The sequence below is a fragment of the Ictalurus furcatus genome, chromosome 29, assembly GCF_023375685.1.
Source record: "Ictalurus furcatus strain D&B chromosome 29, Billie_1.0, whole genome shotgun sequence".
NCBI lineage: Eukaryota > Metazoa > Chordata > Actinopteri > Siluriformes > Ictaluridae > Ictalurus > Ictalurus furcatus.
Window position 1 is genome coordinate 15,788,601 of NC_071283.1, and position 19,838 is coordinate 15,808,438.

At 37.1% G+C, this 19,838-nt stretch overlaps 1 protein-coding gene across 1 annotated transcript; it reads left to right on the forward strand.

Annotated features, from left to right (window-relative positions):
* The first annotated feature begins 16,175 nt into the window (after nucleotides 1–16,175).
* Nucleotides 16,176–19,600, forward strand: LOC128604056 (C-type lectin 1-like). Its single transcript, XM_053618828.1, has 4 exons — nucleotides 16,176–16,230; nucleotides 17,631–18,020; nucleotides 18,153–18,292; nucleotides 19,496–19,600. The coding sequence occupies exons 1-4, from the start codon at nucleotides 16,197–16,199 to the stop codon at nucleotides 19,598–19,600; spliced, it is 669 nt and encodes a 222-aa protein (XP_053474803.1). The 5' UTR covers nucleotides 16,176–16,196.
* Nucleotides 19,601–19,838: the final 238 nt, after the last annotated feature.

Here is a 19,838-nt window from a genome sequence, read left to right on the forward strand (position 1 = left end):
ACTTACTGCAATTATTGTATTTTTTTTTCTTCTTTTAATCATATAGTACCCACCTAATGCTATTTTCTATGCAAACATTAAGAATATACATAATTTAGCCAATAAAAAAATGGGGAAAAAAAAACTTTTGTGACTATTTTATAGCTATAATAGAATTAAGCTTCTTATGGTCTGCTACTATTAATTCAGTAAAGGTGTTTTATATTCATCCATAACTACACATCATCATGTAGGGGAATTTACAGTTAAAGACCCAAGGACCAGAAATGATGAATGAAGGCCCGGAGTCAAGAGATGCAAATCAACTGAAGAAAATAATAGGAAAATATTATTATTATTATTATTATTATTATTATCAGTTTGGCAAAAACAAACAAACAGAGGCACTCAATGCAGGCTTAAAAACACCACAAACAATAAAATGAGACATAAACACAGTCACTGGAAAGCCTGTCTGAAATGGTGCATTTTGAGACGAGACCAGTTCTCTCAGTGAACCTGGGAAGGTGAAGCGCTGGTGTATTCAGCGTCAGTTACTTGACAATAGCAGCAAATGTCAGCTGTCCTGAGTGGAAACAACACCTATAACCATATAAAGTCATTTTTAATGTTATCACATGGTCATTCAAATGTTTAAATGATGGTAGAAGGTACACTCGTGCCATCTGATATTTTATTTTATTCCATGGACATTCGAGAGAAAAAAAAAGGAAAAAATATAAAACGTGTGCAGAGTGAAACCAATTTTATTTATATATATTCTATATGTACTTATGTGATGCCTTTTCAGTGTATAAAGTCTGCATTCATAGTAACACTGTTTGGAACATCATTGCCCCCCCCCCCCCCCAAATAAAAAAGTGTCCTCTTTTTGGAAAACCAGAATATGGTCACCCTAGCTTTTGTGATGTAATGTTAACAACATCAGGGACAGTGAACTTTTAGTGATTTAGTTCTTTAAAACAAATCCAAACATTGACATGTTTTAAGCTTAAAATAATCTCTAAAAGTATTTTAGATCATATTGCTTTTCTCTTGACTTTATTTACATATGTGACCTTGATGTCATCCAAAAGTAATCAGATTACATAACTTTCATAGAGTTCTACTTGGATTACGTTACTGTTTACATTTTTATGAAGTAATTTGAAACTGTAATGGAATACATTTATAAATTAACCTTCCCAACGCTGGTAATAAGATACTCTTTCTGTGACATTTAGACCTGTGACACTGAAGGCTGGTGTCAGGTGACACTTCTTTTCCTAGGTAAAACAGGACTCTTATGTTATTATAGTTGTAGAGTCCAATGCGAAGGCTTGTTTTACGTGTTAATCCAACACTGGAGAACAGAGCTACTTTTTATTTGCCAAGAAAATGTATTCAAATAGTCACAATGCGCTTCTCCTAAAATTGTAAGGTGTGTAAGAATTTAGTCCTGACCTGTTTCTGTCCTTTAATACATCATGTAGATCTTCCTTTATGATTATAATACTCTGTAGTTCCTTTCTAGATCCATAATTCTGAAATAATTATGATTAAGATTCCTCTACATTTTTCCTCTGGTTTCCTGTCGAATGAGCGATAGAACTTTTTAAATAAATTGTATGCCTTAAACAGTCAAATTTAATGTACTTACTGCAATTATTGTATTTTTTTCTTCTTTTAATCATATAGTACCCACCTAATGCTATTTTCTATGCAAACATTAAGAATATACATAATTTAGCCAATAAAAAAATGGGGAAAAAACTTTTGTGACTATTTTATAGCTATAATAGAATTAAGCTTCTTATGGTCTGCTGCTATTAATTCAGTAAAGGTGTTTTATATTCATCCATAACTACACATCATCATGTAGGGGAATTTACAGTTAAAGACCCAAGGACCAGAAATGATGAATGAAGGCCCGGAGTCAAGAGATGCAAATCAACTGAAGAAAATTTTACTGAAGAATAGTTTGCAGTTTCATCTGCAGAAGTCAGCTTCACACTCAGCAAGGAGTTCGTAGGCCGCTCTGTGTACACACTCATCACATCAACAATTATACTTTCACACAATCACTGAGCTAGTCATTACGTCAGGTTGAATGATTCTGATTGTTTAAGGTATAGATAAATTTGGAAAATTTCCACGTATGGCTGTGCGTCAGAAGAATATCGATTATCTGGACGTCAGTCACATCCTGAACCACTGAGGTCATCAATCTGAGTTTTTGGGCTCAAGTTGTCTCGTCAGATGGTCAGTTCACCTCGGAACGTCCCGTGACAACAAACTGCACACACAGATACACAGATTCCTCAAGGTTGGATTCGGTCAAGCTTTAGCTCTGACCAGGAAACTTTCCCAAAATGTACTGATTAGATGTACTTTCTCTCAGTAAGAAGTTCAGACAATATTTGTCATTATTCTCTAGTGATTGATGATGAAAAGTAAAATAAATGCTTTAAATAAGAATAGTAAATCTCAGAAGCTTGAAGAAGCCATTCAAATCACTCAAAGAATCCATATATATATAGGCAGGGGATTCCAGAATCCACCCTTCAATCACCACATCACTTCAAAACTGTCCTCATAGCAGCAGCAAACAAAGCAAAGGTTGAGAATTCAGAAAGGTGTTATATAAAATGTAATTCTACAATTAATATTAACTGCAATACTTACATTGACCAGAAGGCAGTAGAACAATCAGTAACACAAACAAAACTGGAGGTGCTACAGATCCAAACACCAGATTTATTTCATTAGTAAAAATATACTTTCATGTAGACACATGCATTGAAAATCCTATTAGAACCATCATCATGACCACCATGACAGGTAAAGATCCTCCTACTTGTTCATCTGTTTGGTGAGCAGGTGATGAGGTTTGCATGTGACTGTTTCCAGTCTGCCTTGCTTTTATAACTTATAGAAAAAGAGCCACTGAGTTTGTGGAGTCTAATTTTCATTGGCTGTGACATGCAACTGCTGAAAGTTCAGAATGTTAATTTGTTGTATTTTGGATCTCTCTGATTTTAAATAGTAACTGGGTTGGTTAGTTGGTGTGAATCGCTCAATCACCTGCTTCATGCCAACATCTGAAGGCTGCACTAGCTGAGTAACAGAAGTGTTGACTCCAAATCCCAGCACAGGCTCTCTGACTGCTGGACATAAGGAAATGTGGACAGTTTTGCACTGACATTAGGATTTAATGTAGTATTTAATTTGCAGGTTTGATTTACCCTCAACTGTGTAATAAGATACTCTTTCTGTGACATTTAGACCTGTGACACTGAAGGCTAGTGTCAGATGACACTTCTTTTCCTAGGTAAAACAGGACTCTTATGTTATTATAGTTGTAGAGTCCAATGTGAAGGCTTGTTTTACGTGTTAATCCAACACTGGAGAACAGAGCTACTTTTTATTTGCCAAGAAAATGTATTCAAATAGTCACAATGTGCTTTTTTTACATTGTAAGGTGTGTAAGAATTTAGTCCTGACCTGTTTCTGGCCTTTAATACATCATGTAGATCTTCCTTTATGATTATAATACTCTGTAGTACAAGAAGAGGCAGTGATGATTTTATAAAGCAGCCATGATAATATCGTGTATGCTGAATGTTGGATCTGATTATTGACACATGGCTGTTCCTCACTAAAGGTAACCTGATGAACTCATTCACCTCCTTTCTGTGCTGAAATTTGAGGAGGATGGGCCAGTGTTTGGTTTTGTTTAAATAAGCATGGAATCTAAGGTAAAGTTAAAGTAAAATGGAAATCAGTCTGCATCACCCATGTTGTAATTTCTCCATATTAAGAAGAGGACAGGTGAAGTAAGCAGATTTGTAGAGAGTTGTGTACAAGCAGTGAAGATCTAAAACGGAGCTACTGAAGAAACACCAGCCTTCAGAGTTTCATATTACAGGTATGTTTTAATGCTCAATGTTTATCCTTATTGTTAGAATTGACTGAAACTTAAACATTTAACACGTTGATTTAAAGTTTGTTAATAAACCAATTATCAGCAAGTAAAAAGTAGCAGATTTCTTCAAACTGAATGATTAATTAATGAAGAAATATTGTAGCATGTTGAATAAGCTAAGCAAGTCATTAATATATTGCATTAATATTACATAAATCTAATATGGTTAAAATGTTTAAAGGTTTAATTGAAGAAATACTGTACAAAACTAATAAAGCCCACAATCTTTGGAAATCAGTGTGTCTCTATCAGTGTTGGGGAAATCACCTGGAAATTGTAGCTTTTATAGTTTGATGAAGTTAAGCTAAAGTCAAGCTGAACTTTTAAAAAAGTAGTTCTCTCCTCTACAAGTTACTGACAAAAAGTAGTTAACTACACTGAAGATACTTAAACGGGCAACATTTTTAGTACGTCATGATTGTGAATCCATTTAAAAATAAAAAGAACAAAAGCATAAACTTGAGAAATAAATATAATTTGATATAATTAGAACCTTTATCAATCTTCTCCGGTTTTCAGCCCAGCTATCTGCAGCATATCTTTATCTATATCAGCTCTCTAGTCTTCCATCTGTCATGACATGATAAATCATTACCACAGTGATGAAGCATAATGGTTTATATCGCATCAAATGAATAATACTACTAATAATAATAATTCCAGTCTAATGTAATTAAATCCAGAAATATAGCCTACTCATTTTAGGAGATGTGGAGAAATACAATCAGACTTTTATATTCAGAACATAAAATAAATCCCTTGGCGTGCACTGATAAACTTATTGAATTATTTTATTTGTAAGTAAATGTAAACATAGTTGTGTTTCTTATTAAAAAGCGCCAGTAATCTTCCCTGTATCAGAGAATAAACTCCAGTGTTCATTTATTCTGGTATTATCATTTACATCACGTGACAGACTGTGCTTGGTCTCTTTCCGTGTAACTCTTTGCAGTTCTTTGTTCAATTCGCTTCAAACTCTCATTTTCCATTTCTTTGGAATAATCCACAAACAGATAATTGTCTCTCAGTTTAATTTTCGATTCTACAAGTTTGGGTTGTTGCATCCGAGTCTGATTTTTGAACAAACATAAAAAAAACAACAACTCCTTATTCTGATTTTCTATGTTTTGCGCTCGGATTGGACCGTACCGGTACCGCCGGGGGATGGAGGGGGTGTGGAAGGGGGGGTGTGGATGTATTTACCCAGAGTGCTGTAGTGTTATGTATAGGCCTATGACACATCTGATCATGCATTAACGTTTCGGCTACATCAGACCTCCATTAACTGTGACTGCGCGTTAACAGCCACATATTGTTCTGGACGATGTGTGAGTGGAGTGCGCTTGATGATTATGAAAGTGTAATCCGATTAAACAGAGTGGCCTTCATATACCTTTTCCAGAGTATTTAGATTTCTACTCCACTATATCAGAAGAAAACTTAAGCTTTGTCTCAAATCTTAAACGACAATTTCATCTGGGATGTCTTCTTGTGTTTGGTCGATAACTTCTAACAACATTAAATACAGGAGATTGGATCATTCTAGAGAAAGTAGAGATTGAGTCAACAGGACCGAGTGTGCGCGTGCACTCGCAGTATCTGTGCGAGAGCAGAGAGAATGTCGAAAGCGCCCCGAGTTTTGTGCGAAAGTGAAGGAACTCCGCCTGGGAAGAGATTCGCGCTCGCGCATTAATATCCAGTCTCGTGTTACACTAATACGCTCTGGACAATTTTAATAACAATATCGCGATAGAAACTGCCTGAGAAGAACTATAAAGAAGAGAAGAATGTCGTGTCTGAACGCTGTCCGTTCCCACTGTCTGATGTATAGTGTAGCGCAGGCGATAAATTAATGCATGATCAGACGTGCCATAGACCTATACATAACACTACAGCATTCTGGGTAAATACATCCACACCCCCACACCCCGCTCCAAGTTAAATACTAGTGCTGCATTGTGCATAAACCTGCTCCAGGTGTTTGTGATCATGTGACTTGGTGAGTGACGTGAACATCAGCAGTGCTGATGGATGCTGTAGTCCCGCAAGCTTATCGGCTCTAACCTGACACCTGATCATGATCATGATGGAAAGCTTGATTAGAGAATCATTTACAAAGTTGCACAAATAAATCACTTTGTATTTGATACTTACATACTTTTATTTTGTCCTTCAGATTGTGATTTTTTTTCTGACTCCTCAGCTGTCCGTCCATCATGAAGCTGAATCTGTTTCTCCTGTTTCTCACTGGTGAGAGCATTTTTATAAACCACTAATTAATATTACACACATTAATATTGCATTTACCTCTAACCCTATTTATATCTGATTTTACTAAACTGTAAATAAACAATAGCTTTATATTCCTCTGCCTTTATCATTTGCTGTCTCTTTATATTTTTCAATTTCTAACTTTCTCTATTTTACTGACTTCAGCACAAGTTTAGCTATTTATTTATTTTACTCATAATTTTTATTTTCTTTTTTATTCTTACCAATCTGTCACAAACTACTATAATTCTTTTATTTTATTTATATTTGCTTTAGACAGCATGTTCACGCTAATTTCATGACAAATTAGAGCATTTTAGGGCGCACGGTGGCTTAGTGGTTAGCACGTTTGCCTCACACCTCCAGGGTCAGAGGTTGGATTCCCACTATGGCCCTGTGTGTGTGGAGAGTGCATGTTCTCCCACTCCGGTTTCCTCCCCCAGTCCAAAGACATGCATGGTAGGCTCATTGGTGTGTATGTGACTGTGCGATGGACTGGCACCCTGTCAGTTTGGAAATTAAAGATATAACACTTAATTTATAAACTTTGTATAATAAATAATAAAACTGATTTGATGAAGAGGTTGGTAGATGAGATGAAGCCCACCAGAGGCAGTTCCTCCCTGGACCACGAGAGGGCACCGACACTCACTGTGTCGCACTTCTTCTGTTTCCCCCATTTCCTGTTATGATCAGTCACACCGGTGTTATATTTCTTATTAGACTCCTTATTGAAGTTCCCTGTGTTCCCTCTTTGTTTGTCGGTCCATCAAGTTTGAGTTCGTGTTTTTGTGATTAGTGAGATTTTGGTTTTTGTTCTTGCAAGTTTTAACTTAGCTCCTTGTTTTACACTGTTTTCTCTTTTTTTGTTTTGTTTGTTTTTTTGTCCCTAATAAACATGTTCTGCTCTTTGCATCCATCTCTACAAATATCCTAATTATACTCTGCTCTGACAGCCACTACTCGACTCACAATGCACTTATGGCAGCTTTATATGAACTCTGACCTCAGATGTTCTACAGTATTTAAAATCATTTATTTGCAAGTTAGTCTGATAAAAATAAATAGAGATTCACAAAAATCCAGACTTTTCCATTCCAGAGTCCAGTGTGTAGTATAATGTTGTATAAATTAAAACATTTGTATTAAAGTAATTAAGAATTAGCTGGACACACAATAATGTTTTCATTTACATTTATTCAGTTCTCTGCATGCAGATTTATTTTATATGCCATGTGTACGGAACTGAACTGCAGGATTGAATTGTTCATTATACATTGCTAATTCTTTAATTTAGCCATTAGGATTATCTATATTCAGATATTCACCAGTTAAAGTTTACTGTGTGTTTCATAAAATATAATATCACCAGCAGGTCTGGTCCCAGTCACTGTATCCGTCCTGAGAACCGTCCCTCACAATTATGACCTGATGATGACATGGGTGACCTGGCCTGTTGCACAGAATTACTGCAGGGTGATGTACACTGACCTGGCAACAATCCTAAGTGATACTGATTGGCTACGATTTGAGAAAGAAGCAGCAAGCAAAGGTCTGACAACAAATGCTTGGGTCGGATTGTACAGTGATCTCAATAGCTGGCACTGGTCCTTAAACGATGTCCCACTGAATGTCAGTTATACCTATTGGTACACTGGACAGCCTGATAATTCTGGTGGAAAAGAAACATGTGGTTTAGCAGTTTCATATGGTGCATGGTGGGATGCACCATGTACACAACTAAGACCCTTCATATGCTACAATGGTGAGTCAATGTCCTGATGTTAATTTGCCTAGTCTTGGTTTGATGGCTGGTTTTTCACATTTTGGGTTGTATCTTGGTATCATATTGTCTGTGAGACAGAGACGTGACTTTTGTATATTTATTTTTTCACAGCTAATTTCAGTGGTGCTGCCAGGTTCATCGGCATCACTAGTCCTTATATGACCTGGTCTCAAGCTCAAACTTACTGCCGAACACATCACACAGACTTGGCCAGCTCTCTTAACAGCTCAGACAGCAACATATTATGCCAGGTGAGGGATAAACAGGGTGATTCCTGGATTGGGCTTTACAGAAACGCTTGGAAGTGGTCAGACGGGACCAACGCTTCAAACATCCCATGGGCTCCTGGACAACCTGATAATTATGGGGGCCGTGAGAACTGTGGAGTGCTGTATAACGGACTGTTCTACGATGTACAATGCACCGACTTGCACTATTTCTTCTGTCACACCAGTGAGTCTTTTGTTCTTTCTGCTATTGCTTCTAATATCAAATCAATGGTGACTTCAAAAAACCCAAAAATGAATTAAATATTTATTTAAGTTTTGTTATTGTCATTTTCTGTATCTTGTTTGAAAAAAAATCACATTTTTGAAAATCTTTAGATGCCAAAAGAAGGAAGTGAAAATAAAATGCCATGATATAATAATAATAATAATAATAATAATAAATGCTCCTTTTTATGCTTATAAACACCTTCATCTACAATTTGTTGGTGTTCAGTGCCTTCTGGGTAAACTGTCTCTCAGAAATTTACCGCTATATCGAGCAAACTTCCCTTGAGATAATAAAGTGAAGGGATGGTTGATGAGAGCTCATTAAAATATTTGAATGCAGCAGAAAGTAGCTCACAGTTCATGAGCAAATGACGGCACAAGAAGACGAAAGGAGACGAAGTTCAAATTAAACACAATTTGTTTTCATTTGGTGAAAAAAGTCATTTAGAAATATGATTGTGAAATTTTACTGTATAAAAATATAAATATACCATAAACAAAATGATAACGCAATCAAATCTAACACATAAAGGAGTGTCTGTGCAATTAATGTTCATTTAACATTTAACTCGTTAAGCCATATATCATAATATTCATTCAGACGGTGCAGTGTCCTGAAGAGGAAAAACTTTACATCATGGAGAAATTAAAGTGTGTGTGTGTGTGTGTGTGTGTGTGTGTGTGTGTGTGTGTGTTCCACAGTTTACCCAGCGAGGAGTCAGATAATGAGACTGCAGGTGAAGTCTGATGGGAGTGTGTTTGATCCTGCTTTGCAGTCATCCATTTTAGATCAGGTGAGTCACATGATGTCTGTGAAATTTGGAGAAACCCATATTAGCATTTGTTACACTCACATTTCTTTTATTCTCAAGAATTTTGCTCCTTTTATTATTTCTTGTCTTCTCGGTGACACGTATTCCTTTTCTTTTTGGCTTGAGTAATTAAATCCTGATTCTGATCCTCAGATCAAACAGAAACTGGAGGAAAAAGGCATGTTGGAGAACACCACAGTGACCTGGAAGGTGCAGCCAGATGGAAACATCTTCCACAAGAAAAAGGATGATCTGTAACGTCTAAATGCTCACCTTCAAGTCAAGCAGATTTCAAACTGACTGAAATTTTATTTAACCTACAACATTTAAGCTTTAATCAGTAGGCAGTGTCAGAGGACAAGATTAGCCAGAAGTAGAGGAATAAACATATTTAATTGCTCTGATTGGAACACGCCCACTTTGACAGTCAGTTTTCAATGTTTTGGCAAATATTTAATATTTAAGATGTTATTTTAATATTAATGAGGAAATATTTTCCTCATTTGTAAGTCGCTTTGGATAAAAGCGTCTGCTAAATGAATAAATGTAACTGTTCAGCTTTTGCTGCAAGAGGCCACTGAACACAGTGATAAGGAGAAAGTCAAAGAGGGTATGTTCAATACTGGGTGTAAAGGGGTTATATGATGATTAAACCTTGTTAAAAGTGAATTATTTTGTTTGTTGGGTGTAATAGAATAGGTTAACATGCTTTTATGCTTAAAAAACACATTATTTTTCACATACTATACATTATTGCAGTACTTCTATTCCCGGCCTGCCTGAAACACTCTGAGTGGGTTCCGGTTTCTCCAAGGCTCTAGCGTTTGATAAGTTTATATCAGGTAACGGCAATCTGCTACCTCTTCTCTGTAGCCTTTTGAGTACTTCTCCTCTTGAGCCGCTTTTCCTCCCTTTCCCTTTAGTCTGTTTGAGGCTTAGGTCGACCGATAGGCTCTTTGGGACATTTTTTAAGAGTGTCGAGTCTGTGCTTGGTGGTAAAGCAAGTGGGCACAAGTCCAGCAGTAGCCTCTGTGAATAAACCAGGTTTTTCGGTGGTTGGAATACATGTTCCAGTCAGCGGTTTGCAGACAGCCACGATTGGGTGTGAAATAACCAACAGAAGTCACAGAGTTGTCCAAAAGTTAGCCATCGAGTTTCTAAATAAGAAAAGCTAAATACTCTTACTACAAAATGTAACCTAAAACTCTTTAATTAAACACTTAAATGCGACAACACCACACACACACACACACACACAGAGCCTGTGTCACGAGTCGCACATGCAGCGCTGCGCCCTGGAGGTGAATTTTATAAGTAAAATTCCCACAGCTGAATATCAAAACTTTAGCTAGCACATTAGCAGAGGTCTACAGCTGAGCCCTGGGCCACAACACAAATCTCCACATTCGAACAGTCAATAGCAGATTCTTCAGAAAATAATCTCACACTTCCAGGTTCTGATTCAGAAGTGCAAGATTGTGCGAGCAAAGTGAGAATCGCCCTATTTTTCAGGAGTAGCCTTCGTGTACAGCCTGCGTTGTACTCTCCCAGGTTCAGGAGGCCGTCCTCCGTAAAATGCGCTGCGCACAAGCAAACGTTTGGGTTGTACTGCTCAGGAACAGCGTTCTAAATAAATTTTAACCACCGATTCCTAATTTTGTCTGTTTTCATAAGGCCAAACAAAGGGGTTTCGAAACATCGAAACACACAGCGTCCCCACGACATGACGCCAAACAATTCACTGAAGTCTCGCCTTCTTTCTTCGTGCCTGCCTTTGGGCGGGATTATGCTAATATTTCAAACAGTGACGCAGATGTTTGCGGAAGTAATATCTGGACTTCAATCAAGGCGTTTTAGGCGGGTCTGGAGCAGTGCTCTCTGTTAGATAGAATAAATCCCTTTGTGATGATGATGAGCTTTGTAACTTTGCAGATCTTATACATGCACACAAAGATAGATTACACACTAAATAAAAAGGAAAACATTAAACAGCATCAAATGACCCCTTTAATGCATCAGTGTGTCATAGTAAAGAATAATTCTAATATAGAAGATTGTATCAGAACCTGTAAATACACTGTGTGTACTTTGAACAGTCATATATAATGCACTTGACACTTTTACTTTAATTTTCTTCTTCCAAATCTACAGTTATAAATATATACTCATTTCTTGTGTTTTGTTTCCATTTCTGTACCTAAAGGCATTAATAATATACATTAATATCATCAATAAACAATTTTAAATATAAACCCCTTGTAACTATTTTGTAGTCAGAATTAAGAAAGGTGTGTTATAAAAAGTAATTCTACAATTAATATTAACTGCAATACTTACATTGACCAGAAGTCGACAGTAGAACAATCAGTAACACAAACAAACCGGACCTCATGAAATCGTTTTGAGAAAAAACAACTCAATTGGTACGCTCCACTAATTTAAGATAACACATAGACATGAATATTTAATTGTGGTGAAGAAGATTGGTCTGTTTTTAATGAGGAAAGGCAAAACCACGCCTACAATGACTACGCTGTGGAGAAAGGTATATAAAGGGCTGTGTGTGTTTGCATAATTTGGACTTTCTGCAGACTCTCACACTTGATTGGTTTTCAATAAAGTTTATTTACTTTTTGACATCTGCTAACCCCTCTGTCTCTGAAGTTTTTGGCTTAGGCTGAAAAGGTTGATTTATCCACAACATTCTCTGTCTGTACCAAGCAGTGATATCGTGTCTGTGTTCCTGGTGTTGACTTTGTTCTCGTTTCTCTGCCGAGTCTTGTTGAGTCTGGCCGCCTGACCTCCGCCTGTTTTACGTTGTGGATTTTTGCATTAAACTTTGGACTTGTTGTTTTTTGGTTAAACTACCTAACCTGCACTTGCTTCTGTCCGCGCCTCCTTCACGTGACAGGAATATAAACCTTTAGTAACTATTCTGTAGACATTGTAGAAATAAGCGTCCTATAGTGTGCAATTCTACAATTAATATTAACTGCAATACTTACATTGACCAGAAGTCGGCAGTAGAACAATCAGTAACACAAACAAAACAGCAGGTGCTACAGATCCAAACACCAGATTTATTTCATTAGTAAAAATATACTTTCATGTAGACACGTGAATTGAAAATCCTATTAGAATAATCATCATGACCACCATGACAGGTAAAGATCCTCCTACTTGTTCATCTGTTTGGTGAGCAGGTGATGAGGTTTGCATGTGACTGCTTCCAGTCTGCCTTACTTTTATAACTTATAGAAAAAGAGCCACTGAGTTTGTGGAGTCTAATTTTCATCGGCTGTGACATGCAACTGCTGAAAGTTCAGAATGTTAATTTGTTGTATTTTGGATCTCTCTGATTTTAAATAGTAACTGGGTTGGTTAGTTGGTGTGAATCGCTCAATCACCTGATCCATGCCAACATCTGAAGGCTACACTAGCTGAGTAACAGAAGTGTTGACTCCAAATCCCAGCACAGGCTCTCTGACTGCTGGACATAAGGAAATGTGGACAGTTTTGCACTATTAGGATTTAATGTAGTATTTAATTTGCAGGTTTGATTTACTCTCAACTGTGTAATAAGATACTCTTTCTGTGACATTTAGACCTGTGACACTGAAGGCTAGTGTCAGGTGACACTTCTTTTCCTAGGTAAAACAGGACTCTTATGTTATTATAGTTGTAGAGTCCAATGTGAAGGCTTGTTTTATGTGTTCATCCAACACTGGAGAACAGAGCTACTTTTTATTTGCCAAGAAAATGTATGCAAATAGGGGTGTACGGTGGCTTAGTGGTTAGCGTGTTCACCTCACACCTCCAGGATCAGGGGTTCGATTCCCACAGGGGCCATGTGCGTGTGGAGTTTGCACGTTCTCCCTGTGCTGTGGGGTTTCCTTCCCCCAGTCCAAAGACATACATGGTAGGCTGACTGGCATGTCCAAAGTGTATGAATGGGTGAGTGTGTATGTGATTGTGCCCTGTGATGGATTGGCACCCTGTCCTGGGTGTACCCCGCCTTGTGCTCCATGTTCCCTGGGATAGCCTCCAGGTTCTCCATGATCCTGAAGAAGGAGTAAGTGGTAGAAGATGGATGGATGTATTCACATATACATAGTCACAATGTGCTTCTTTTACATTGTAAGGTGTGTAAGAATTTAGTCCTGACCCGTTTCTGGCCTTTAATACATCATGTAGATCTTCCTTTATGATTATAATACTCTGTAGTACAAGAAGAGGCAGTGATGATTTTATAAAGCAGCCATGATAATATCGTGTATGCTGAATGTTGGATCTGATTATTGACACATGGCTGTTCCTCACTAAAGGTAACCTGATGAACTCATTCACCTCCTTTCTGTGCTGAAATTTGAGGAGGATGGGTCAGTGTTTGGTTTTGTTTAAATAAGCAGTCTGGAGTCTAAGGTAAAGTTAAAGTAAAATGGAAATCAGTCTGCGTCACCCATGTTGTAATTTCTCCATATTAAGAAGAGGACAGGTGAAGTAAGCAGATTTGTAGAGAGTTGTGTACAAGCAGTGAAGATCTAAAACGGAGCTACTGAAGAAACACCAGCCTTCAGCGTTTCATATTACAGGTATGTTTTAATGCTCAATGTTTATCCTTATTGTTAGAATTGACTGAAACTTAAACATTTAACATGTTGATTTAAAGTTTGTTAATAAACCAATTATCAGCAAGTAAAAAGTAGCAGATTTCTTCAAATTGAATGATTAATTAATGAAGAAATATTGTAGCATGTTGAATAAGCTAAGCAAGTCATTAATATATTGCATTAATATTACATAAATCTAATATGGTTAAAATGTTTAAAGGTTTAACTGAAGAAATACTGTACAAAACTAATAAAGCCCACAATCTTTGGAAATCAGTGTGTCTCTATCAGTGTTGGGGAAATCACCTGGAAATTGTAGCTTTTATAGTTTGATGAAGTTAAGCTAAAGTCAAGCTGAACTTTTAAAAAAGTAGTTCTCTCCTCTACAAGTTACTGACAAAAAGTAGTTAACTACACTGAAGATACTTAAACGGGCAACATTTTTAGTACGTCATGATTGTGAATCAGTTTAAAAATGAAAAGAACAAAAGCATAAACTTGAGAAATAAATATAATTTGATATAATTAGAACCTTTATCAATCTTCTCCGGTTTTCAGCCCAGCTATCTGCAGCATATCTTTATCTATATCAGCTCTCTAGTCTTCCATCTGTCATGACATGATAAATCATTACCACAGTGATGAAGCATAATGGTTTATATCGCATCAAATGAATAATACTACTACTAATAATAATTCCAGTCTAATGTAATTAAATCCAGAAATATAGCCTACTCATTTTAGGAGATGTGGAGAAATACAATCAGACTTTTATATTCAGAACATAAAATAAATCCCTTGGCGTGCACTGATAAACTTATTGAATTATTTTATTTGTAAGTAAATGTAAACATAGTTGTGTTTCTTATTAAAAAGCGCCAGTAATCTTCCCTGTATCAGAGAATAAACTCCAGTGTTCATTTATTCTGGTATTATCATTTACATCACGTGACAGACTGTGCTTGGTCTCTTTCCGTGTAACTCTTTGCAGTTCTTTGTTCAATTCGCTTCAAACTCTCATTTTCCATTTCTTTGGAATAATCCACAAACAGATAATTGTCTCTCAGTTTAATTTTCGATTCTACAAGTTTGGGTTGTTGCATCCGAGTCTGATTTTTGAACAAACATAAAAAAAACAACAACTCCTTATTCTGATTTTCTATGTTTTGCGCTCGGATTGGACCGTACCGGTACCGCCGGGGGATGGAGGGGGTGTGGAAGGGGGGGTGTGGATGTATTTACCCAGAGTGCTGTAGTGTTATGTATAGGCCTATGACACATCTGATCATGCATTAACGTTTCGGCTACATCAGACCTCCATTAACTGTGACTGCGCGTTAACAGCCACATATTGTTCTGGACGATGTGTGAGTGGAGTGCGCTTGATGATTATGAAAGTGTAATCCGATTAAACAGAGTGGCCTTCATATACCTTTTCCAGAGTATTTAGATTTCTACTCCACTATATCAGAAGAAAACTTAAGCTTTGTCTCAAATCTTAAACGACAATTTCATCTGGGATGTCTTCTTGTGTTTGGTCGATAACTTCTAACAACATTAAATACAGGAGATTGGATCATTCTAGAGAAAGTAGAGATTGAGTCAACAGGACCGAGTGTGCGCGTGCACTCGCAGTATCTGTGCGAGAGCAGAGAGAATGTCGAAAGCGCCCCGAGTTTTGTGCGAAAGTGAAGGAACTCCGCCTGGGAAGAGATTCGCGCTCGCGCATTAATATCCAGTCTCGTGTTACACTAATACGCTCTGGACAATTTTAATAACAATATCGCGATAGAAACTGCCTGAGAAGAACTATAAAGAAGAGAAGAATGTCGTGTCTGAACGCTGTCCGTTCCCACTGTCTGATGTATAGTGTAGCGCAGGCGATAAATTAATGCATGATCAGACGTGCCATAGACCTATACATAACACTACAGCATTCTGGGTAAATACATCCACACCCCCACACCCCGCTCCAAGTTAAATACTAGTGCTGCATTGTGCATAAACCTGCTCCAGGTGTTTGTGATCATGTGACTTGGTGAGTGACGTGAACATGAGCAGTGCTGATGGATGCTGTAGTCCCGCAAGCTTATCGGCTCTAACCTGACACCTGATCATGATCATGATGGAAAGCTTGATTAGAGAATCATTTACAAAGTTGCACAAATAAATCACTTTGTATTTGATACTTACATACTTTTATTTTGTCCTTCAGATTGTGATTTTTTTTTCTGACTCCTCAGCTGTCCGTCCATCATGAAGCTGAATCTGTTTCTCCTGTTTCTCACTGGTGAGAGCATTTTTATAAACCACTAATTAATATTACACACATTAATATTGCATTTACCTCTAACCCTATTTATATCTGATTTTACTAAACTGTAAATAAACAATAGCTTTATATTACTCTGCCTTTATCATTTGCTGTCTCTTTATATTTTTCAATTTCTAACTTTCTCTATTTTACTGACTTCAGCACAAGTTTAGCTATTTATTTATTTTACTCATAATTTTTATTTTCTTTTTAATTCTTACCAATCTGTCACAAACTACTATAATTCTTTTATTTTATTTATATTTGCTTTAGACAGCATGTTCACGCTAATTTCATGACAAATTAGAGCATTTTAGGGCGCACGGTGGCTTAGTGGTTAGCACGTTTGCCTCACACCTCCAGGGTCAGAGGTTGGATTCCCACTATGGCCCTGTGTGTGTGGAGAGTGCATGTTCTCCCACTCCGGTTTCCTCCCCCAGTCCAAAGACATGCATGGTAGGCTCATTGGTGTGTATGTGACTGTGCGATGGACTGGCACCCTGTCAGTTTGGAAATTAAAGATATAACATTTAATTTATAAACTTTGTATAATAAATAATAAAACTGATTTGATGAAGAGGTTGGTAGATGAGATGAAGCCCACCAGAGGCAGTTCCTCCCTGGACCACTAGAGGGCATCGACACTCACTGTGTCGCACTTCTTCTGTTTCCCCCATTTCCTGTTATGATCAGTCACACCGGTGTTATATTTCTTATTAGACTCCTTATTGAAGTTCCCTGTGTTCCCTCTTTGTTTGTCGGTGCATCAAGTTTGAGTTCGTGTTTTTGTGATTAGTGAGATTTTGGTTTTTGTTCTTGCAAGTTTTAACTTAGCTCCTTGTTTTACACTTTAAGTTTTCTCTTTTTTTGTTTTGTTTGTTTTTTTGTCCCTAATAAACATGTTCTGCTCTTTGCATCCATCTCTACAAATATCCTAATTATACTCTGCTCTGACAGCCACTACTCGACTCACAATGCACTTATGGCAGCTTTATATGAACTCTGACCTCAGATGTTCTACAGTATTTAAAATCATTTATTTGCAAGTTAGTCTGATAAAAATAAATAGAGATTCACAAAAATCCAGACTTTTCCATTCCAGAGTCCAGTGTGTAGTATAATGTTGTATAAATTAAAACATTTGTATTAAAGTAATTAAGAATTAGCCGGACACACAATAATGTTTTCATTTACATTTATTCAGTTCTCTGCATGCAGATTTATTTTATATGCCATGTGTACGGAACTGAACTGCAGGATTGAATTGTTAATTATACATTGCTAATTCTTTAATTTAGCCATTAGGATTATCTATATTCAGATATTCACCAGTTAAAGTTTACTGTGTGTTTCATAAAATATAATATCACCAGCAGGTCTGGTCCCAGTCACTGTATCCGTCCTGAGAACCGTCCCTCACAATTATAACCTAATGATGACAACAGTAACCTGGCCTGTTGCACAGAATTACTGCAGGGTGATGTACACTGACCTGGCAACAATCCTAAGTGATACTGATTGGCTACGATTTGAGAAAGAAGCAGCAAGCAAACGTCTGACAACAAATGCCTGGGTCGGATTGTACAGTGATCTGAATAGCTGGCACTGGTCCTTAAACGATGTCCCACTGAATGTCAGTTATACCTATTGGTACACTGGACAGCCTGATAATTCTGGTGGAAAAGAAACATGTGGTTTAGCAGTTCCATATGGTGCATGGGGGGATGCACCATGTACACAACTAAGACCCTTCATATGCTACAATGGTGAGTCAATATCCTGATGTTAATTTGCCTAGTCTTGGTTTGATGGCTGGTTTTTCACATTTTGGGTTGTATCTTGGTATCATATTGTCTGTGAGACAGACACGTGACTTTTGTTTATTCATTTTTTCACAGCTAATTTCAGTGGTGCTGCCAGGTTCATCGGCATCACTAGTCCTCTGTTGACCTGGCCTGAAGCTCAAACTTACTGCCGAACACATCACACAGACTTGGCCAGCTCTCTTAACAGCTCAGACAGCAACATATTATGGCAGGTGAGGGATAAACAGGGTGATTCCTGGATTGGGCTTTACAGAAACGCTTGGAAGTGGTCAGACGGGACCAACGCTTCAAACATCCCATGGGCTCCTGGACAACCTGATAATTATTGGGGCCGTGAGAACTGTGGAGTGCTGTATAACGGACTGTTCTACGATGTACAATGCACCAACTTGCACTATTTCTTCTGTCACACCAGTGAGTCTTTTGTTCTTTCTGCTATTGCTTCTAATATCAAATCAATGGTGACTTCAAAAAACCCAAAAATGAATTAAATATTTATTTAAGTTTTGTTATTGTCATTTTCTGTATCTTGTTTGAAAAAAAATCACATTTTTGAAAATGTTTAGATGCCAAAAGAAGGAAGTGAAAATAAAATGCCATGATATAATAATAATAATAATAATAATAATAAATGCTCCTTTTTATGCTTATAAACACCTTCATCTACAATTTGTTGGTGTTCAGTGCCTTCTGGGTAAACTGTCTCTCAGAAATTTACCGCTATATCGAGCAAACTTCCCTTGAGATAATAAAGTGAAGGGATGGTTGATGAGAGCTCATTAAAATATTTGAATGCAGCAGAAAGTAGCTCACAGTTCATGAGCAAATGACGGCACAAGAAGACGAAAGGAGACGAAGTTCAAATTAAACACAATTTGTTTTCATTTGGTGAAAAAAGTCATTTAGAAATATGATTGTGAAATTTTACTGTATAAAAATATAAATATACCATAAACAAAATGATAACGCAATCAAATCTAACACATAAAGGAGTGTCTGTGCAATTAATGTTCATTTAACATTTAACTCGTTAAGCCATATATCATAATATTCATTCAGACGGTGCAGTGTCCTGAAGAGGAAAAACTTTACATCATGGAGAAATTAAAGTGTGTGTGTGTGTGTGTGTGTGTGTGTGTGTGTGTTCCACAGTTTACCCAGCGAGGAGTCAGATAATGAGACTGCAGGTGAAGTCTGATGGGAGTGTGTTTGATCCTGCTTTGCAGTCATCCATTTTAGATCAGGTGAGTCACATGATGTCTGTGAAATTTGGAGAAACCCATATTAGCATTTGTTACACTCACATTTCTTTTATTCTCAAGAATTTTGCTCCTTTTATTATTTCTTGTCTTCTCGGTGACACGTATTCCTTTTCTTTTTGGCTTGAGTAATTAAATCCTGATTCTGATCCTCAGATCAAACAGAAACTGGAGGAAAAAGGCATGTTGGAGAACACCACAGTGACCTGGAAGGTGCAGCCAGATGGAAACATCTTCCACAAGAAAAAGGATGATCTGTAACGTCTAAATGCTCACCTTCAAGTCAAGCAGATTTCAAACTGACTGAAATTTTATTTAACCTACAACATTTAAGCTTTAATCAGTAGGCAGTGTCAGAGGACAAGATTAGCCAGAAGTAGAGGAATAAACATATTTAATTGCTCTGATTGGAACACGCCCACTTTGACAGTCAGTTTTCAATGTTTTGGCAAATATTTAATATTTAAGATGTTATTTTAATATTAATGAGGAAATATTT